Raw genomic sequence first — 6,305 nt, 5'->3', positions numbered from 1 at the left:
GATTTAGATAATTTTCACATAAACGCAGTGAGAAATGAAATACGTTTAGTAGATAGAAGCTGATTTTGATGGCCATAGGCCGAAGCAAACATGCCCCATGTGTACCGAGTATGGTTGAAGAAACGAAGGGAACGGAATAGCGTCCCCACCAGTAGCATCATCTTTCTCACAAAAATACAAGACCCATGTACTGCGTCCTTTCTCAGCCTTTTATTATCGGAGTGTAATATGTTTAGTTACGGACTGTTTGGGAGTGAAATATTTTTACAGTTTCTAGACAATACTATGATTTTTAGTAATACCACAATATTTTATATCATAGGGTGTTTGGTTGCAATACTAAAAACTATGTTTTTAAAACTATGGTATTCTAGATACCATAGTGTTTTTGGAGTATTGAAACTCTGCTTCCACCTAAAGTTTTTATGACATGGCTAGCTTTTGCTTAATAGTATGGTTTACAATATTGTATCCATATAATGTTACTTAAAACCATGGTATTTTTGAAGCTGCCAAAACTACGATATTAACATGACAATTGTAAAGTATAATATTGTAAAACCAGAAACACGGTAGAATGCTACAGTGAGCAAGCCACATAAACAACTTAACGCTTTGCGTCATGTCTCTTATGGCCAGCATATAGCACTTTTAAACATACTGGGATCGTGGTAGGAAGAAATGACATGGCAGTAGTACCCCCAAGCCCTAATAACGAGCAAACAGTCGTGGCGGCATCAATGGAGGCAGCTGTGTCATTATTTGACCACCACTACTCCCTAGTCCCCACGAGTACCCCACCCACCACCTTCCTCTGCTGTATGTTCAGTGCCTGCCTGGTTTCTGGTTTCTCCCCTTCCCTCCTCGACCTCTCTTCCAGCTTCCAACGCAGCTCATCACCAGACACCACTACTTCCCCAGTTCCCCTCACCGTCCCTGCGCTCCATCGTCTTTGGTGTCCATAGCTTTAAATACGACCACGAAGCCGGTGCGGCGACTCGGCGATCTCTCCATCACTGCTGCGGTGCTGCCTAGCTACCTTCTCGGCCTCGGGTGGGGGCGGCATTGTCGGTCCAGACTCCAGAGCGCGCTGCTTCCGGAGCTGGCCGCTTGCGCTGAGCCCTCTGCCGGAGGCAATGAGGAGCGGCCGTGCCTGCTCCGCTCTCGCGTCGCTCCTGCTGCTGTGGCTGGGCGTCGCCGCCGCGCAGAAGGCCTCGTCCTGGAAGACATTGAGCGGTGAAGCCTCTATGCTCCTCTTCTCTCTTTACATTTTTTTTGGAATATACGCATACGCATATGAAAATATGATGTCGTTCTTATCTCCAAAATAGACCATTGCAGCTAGGAAACCAGCAGCAAGTCCATACAAATGTGCAACCATAATGGTGGATAGAGCTAATTAGTAACAATGCCCCGTTCGTTCTGTCTATCGTGCACTCTAGCATTGCCGGAATTCCAGCATTCAGCTGCGGATTTCGGATTTTAGGTCAGGGGATGGTTTGGGCCGACCAAGATGTTTTTCGCCTTCTTTTCTGGTCGATTAGCGGCCGTTTCAGCTGATGTTCATGCCGTTATTACTTGGGACCTGCTGGTGGTTTTTCCAGATGAAGAAATGACACATGATCCTGTAGCCTGTACACCTTTATAGATTTTGTATCACTTCTCCTATACTTCAGGTGCCTGGATTTTAAGACGATTTCAAGCAACACAAATTACGCCATATCAAATTTTTTATTTATTCATTTTGTGATTTTTTATTTATTTTCTATTATGACATACCAATTTTTTGTCCTTGTCTGACTATAGAAACAATTGTAGATTCTTAATTGTTTTTGTGTCAACATAAATCAAAATTTATCGGATTTGTGTTTTTGTTCAACGGGAATTTTATTCTCGGGACTGAATTTGCAAATTGTGCGTACAAAAATTGCAACAAACTAAAACTATAGTTTTAATATAAAGTATATGCAATAACCAACGTCTCAAAGAAAACTAAAATTCAGGCACCTGAATTTTAGCAAGTCTCATTCTACTTCTTGGATGGATTCCAGGCAATCCTCTAGGCTAAAAAAGAATATGCCCATTATATCTTTTTTTCAGGCAAGGCTCCAGCAATCGTAGCCAAGGGTGGATTCTCCGGGTTATTCCCTGATTCAAGCGAATACGCTTATCAATTTGCGCTGCTCGCTAGCTCGCCGGATACGATACTGTACTGCGATGTGCGGCTGACCAAGGATGAGATTGGCATTTGCCTGCCGGACATCAAGATGGATAACTGCACGAACATTCCAGATTTCTATGCGCAGGGTCAGAAGAGCTACCTCGTCAATGGCGTGCCTACTTCGGGATGGTTCTCGGTGGACTACAATGGCACTGAGCTTGAACAAGTGACTCGTATGTGCTATCATATTGTTCTAAAAATTTTCTCGAAAATGCAGGAGAGTTGCACTTCATTTCATTAAGAAGATAGAGAAAAGTAGAAATGAGGGATATGGACCCCTCCTGGTTGGTTTTTTTGTCTAACTCCTGGCATTTTATATGTTGAGCAGTCAAGCAATCAATCAATTCTCGGACACCCAGATTTGATTCAAGTTTCTTTCCACTACTTGCTGTTGAAGATGTGCAGTCCAAATTCAAACCTTCTGGAATTTGGCTCAATGTTCAGGTACAAGAATCTCATTCCGTACAGTAGATTACGCTGGGCTCTTTTCTGCTGTCACCATAACCTCCTCTTGACGCAATTGCAGCATGACAGTTTCTACAGCCAGTTCAATCTAAGCATGAGGAATTATATCATTTCTGTATCTAAGCGTGTTGTTGTCAATTATATCTCATCGCCTGAAGTGAGCTTCCTCACCAGCCTACTTGGAAGAATTAGCAACAAAACGAAGCTTGTGTTCCGCTTTCTTGACGAGAGCAGTCTCGAGCCATCTACGAACCAGACATATGGTTCCATGTTGAAAAATCTTACATTTGTCAGTACATTTGCATCTGGTATACTTGTCCCAAAGGGCTATATTTGGCCTCATTCACCAGACAATTATCTGCAACAATACACTTCAGTTGTCGATGATGCTCATAAAGCGGGGTTGGAAATTTATGCTGCTGATTTTGCGAATGATTTTGTGGTCAGTTACAACCACAGCTACGATCCCTTGGCAGAATATCTCTCGTTCATTGATAATGATGTCTTCTCAGTTGATGGTGTATTGACTGATTTCCCTATCACAGCATCAGAGGCAATTGGTGAGTCCTTCTGCTGCCTACAGTTTTTTTTTGGCATGGGGTGGGGGTGAGGGGTCAGCAAAACACATCTGCTTCTCAAATGTTCGTGCATTTTTTCTTTCTAGGAGGCAAGATACCAGAGGACCTTGTGTAGGTATACTAGTATAAAAAACTGAAAGGAATCGTATGCATACAAGATAAAGGGAAGATCATACAGGCTCTGAGTAATTAATTGTGTTAGACTGCAAAATCATAAATGATACAATTCTGTTTCTATTTAATAGGCTTCGTTTCTGTGTGTGTGTGGAGGGGGGGGGGGGGGGGAGGCTGTAGCATCTATAAACTGTATGTTTCACATAAAAAATATGTGCTGCACATCATTCCAGTTTCAAAAGGCTGCAGCCTCCAAACAGGGTTTGCTTCGTAACTTTTGGTTCCAAAGTATCTTTTATGTGCTTTTTTTTCTTTGGTCTCTGACCAACTGTTTATCTGATAGATTGGCATGGATTGTAGATTCTCATCCTTGTTTTATATTTGTATGCAGGGTGTTTTACCAATTTAAACAAAAGCAACACTGATCATGGTATATCTAGCACTCATGTTCCTATTATTCCCTGGTTTATATTTATTTGTTGCTGACCGCCCTTCTCACATTTTGACTGCAGGAAAGCCTTTAATTATTTCCCACAATGGTGCTAGTGGGGATTACCCTGGGTGCACTGATCTAGCTTATCAGAAAGCAGTTGATGATGGCGCAGATGTCATTGATTGCCCCGTTCAAGTGACCAAAGACGGAATACCAATATGCATGAGTTCCATTGACCTGATGAACGATACTACTGTTGCAAGATCACAATTTATCTCTCAGACTGCCACGATAAAGGATATTCAGATTGCACAAGGGGTTTTTACTTTTAATCTCACCTGGGATGACATTGTAAACAACCTGCAGCGTAAGTTGAATTGAAATGTTTTATGATATTAGCATGAACTGCAAGATATGTTCGGAGTGCTAGGCAAATATGGATGGAATGATCTTAAGTAACCTATTTATTGACTCCCGCTGGCTGGTTCTATATCTTGTTAAGCAGCCCGACAACTTTGCCGCCCTTGTATTGCTTACTTCATTACTGAATCATCATCGATCGTTTATTAAGAAACTAATTCATTTCCATTGTTACAGCCAAAATATCCACCCCATGGTACTCCTTCAGATTGGACCGAAATCCGAGATATAGGAATGCAGGAAAGTTCATGAGGCTATCAGACTTTCTGGACTTCACAAAAGACAAAGATTTGTATGGAATCATGATCAGTGTAGAGGTGAGGAGCTGAGAATCTAGTTTACTTATTCCATCGCTTTGCTGTGGTGATATTCGCTGCTCCTTTTCTTTCATTGTGCTGTTAGTTTGAACCGCCATGCTTCGAATGTTTGGTCCACATTTTAGTATCGAAGCATACCAACACAAACCAAACCTATAAAATTCAAAATTCTTAATGTCTTGACGCGTCGATTAACTCTGATATCCATATTTTGCAGCATGCTGCGTTCATGGCAGGGGAACTTGGGTTCGACATGGTGGATAAAGTTATCAAAGCCCTTGACGACGCTGGTTACCATGACCAAACTGCCCAGAAAGTTATGGTCCAGTCAACCGACAGTTCGGTTCTGGAGAAGTTCAAGGAGCAAACGAAGTACGACCTTGTGTACATGGTCAACAAAAAGGTCGGGGACGCTGCGTCGTCCTCGCTTGTGGACATTAAAAGGTTCGCTAGCGCCGTGTCCGTTGATACCGGCTCCGTCTTCCCTGAGACCCACTACTTCACAGTGTACGAAACCAACCTTGTCCAGACACTGCAGACGGCTGGCCTCTCGGTCTACGTCTACACTCTTATGAACGAGTTTCTGTCTCAGCCATACGACTTCTTCTCGGATGCTACAGCGCAGATCAATGCCTATGTTAAGGGTGCTCTGGTGGATGGGCTAATCACAGATTTCCCTGCTACGGCTCGAAGGTACAAGGGTAAGTTTAGGTTCCCTTTTTTCTTTTCTTTTTTTTGGTATCCTGCCTGCATGCTTGGGAGTGTCATGTCTAGTTCACAAAGCATCCACAGTACCAGCAGGCAGCAGCAGCTATCAGCCTACTGTGCTCACATGATGAATTCCGTTTTGCAGTGAACAGCTGCATGAACATGGGGAACAGCACACCGAATTTCATGGCCCCTGCTCGTCCGGGTGATCTCATGCAAAGCATCAGCAAGAGCGCGCAGCCACCAGCTTTGGCTCCCGTTCCACCCTTGACTGGTTCCGACGTGGCGGAGCCGCCTTTACCTCCTGCGAGATCGAACAGCAGCACAGCTCCGACGCAATCACTCGCGAGCAGGACGCGTGCTTGCGCTGCTCACATCCCAGCCCTGGCCTCACTGGCAATGCTTTGCGCCTGGCTTTCCCTGGTATGAGCTTGCAGTGCAGGCCGCCCTAGCTCCGTCGCTCGACTGCTCGAGCTGGACCGCCGATCCACTCATCGGATGTTCTTCTCCACCCATAGCAGTAGCTCATTTGTTCAGTGAATTTGCATCTACGGGCTTGTGCGGAATGCGTACGACACTTCTGTGTGAGCTATCACTATTCACTACTGACGTTTCAGTACATATATGTTGGATTGGATGGGTAATATATTGCCTACTTCTCAAGGCTATTGATTATGTATTCACAAAGAAAAGGCTATGATCAAGGTGTAAGCGACTCATATTGCATTGTTCTATGCAAGATGAGCCTATGGCCGTGACTTTCTGTTTTGAAAGGCTGAGAAATATGAAAGCCATCCCTGAATTATGATAGCGGTGGCACATGAGATGGATGTGTTTTCGGATGTATCTGTGGGCGACCAAGTAGTTTGGCTCTGTTTACTGATCACAATAGGTGTTTTCTTTCATGTGCACCATATCGACCGTGTCGGACCGTGTCGATACCAACTGTGTTAGACCGTGCTTTGGTCCAGTGATATCGATGGATCCGTTAGACGTTTAGGTCGATATCGATCGGCCAGTTACACGTGGTCGATTTGGCTCTGACTTGT

General features: G+C 44.0%; 1 protein-coding gene across 1 annotated transcript; it reads left to right on the top strand.

The window, feature by feature from the left end:
- The first annotated feature begins 814 nt into the window (after positions 1-814).
- On the top strand, positions 815-6,019 carry LOC100382543 (uncharacterized). The gene is made up of 9 exons (NM_001175277.1): positions 815-1,236; positions 2,101-2,394; positions 2,550-2,665; positions 2,748-3,246; positions 3,770-3,808; positions 3,891-4,178; positions 4,409-4,548; positions 4,766-5,249; positions 5,402-6,019. The coding sequence occupies exons 1-9, from the start codon at positions 1,137-1,139 to the stop codon at positions 5,683-5,685; spliced, it is 2,244 nt and encodes a 747-aa protein (NP_001168748.1). The 5' UTR covers positions 815-1,136; the 3' UTR covers positions 5,686-6,019.
- The last annotated feature ends 286 nt before the right edge of the window (positions 6,020-6,305 follow it).

This window comes from Zea mays, chromosome 10 (assembly GCF_902167145.1).
Source record: "Zea mays cultivar B73 chromosome 10, Zm-B73-REFERENCE-NAM-5.0, whole genome shotgun sequence".
Taxonomy (NCBI): domain Eukaryota; kingdom Viridiplantae; phylum Streptophyta; class Magnoliopsida; order Poales; family Poaceae; genus Zea; species Zea mays.
Note: the sequence above shows the minus strand (reverse complement) of the source record. Positions and strands in the feature narration are given on the sequence as shown.

What these genes read in the sequence shown, in the direction of transcription:
- LOC100382543 (NM_001175277.1), top strand. Translation starts at nt 1,137, where the DNA reads ATGAGGAGCGGCCGTGCCTGCTCCGCTCTCGCGTCGCTCCTGCTGCTG. An exon ending in GAATTTGGCTCAATGTTCAG is followed by an intron (nt 2,666 to 2,747) that starts GTACAAGAATCT and finishes ACGCAATTGCAG; the next exon opens with CATGACAGTTTCTACAGCCA. An exon ending in GAATCATGATCAGTGTAGAG is followed by an intron (nt 4,549 to 4,765) that starts GTGAGGAGCTGA and finishes CATATTTTGCAG; the next exon opens with CATGCTGCGTTCATGGCAGG.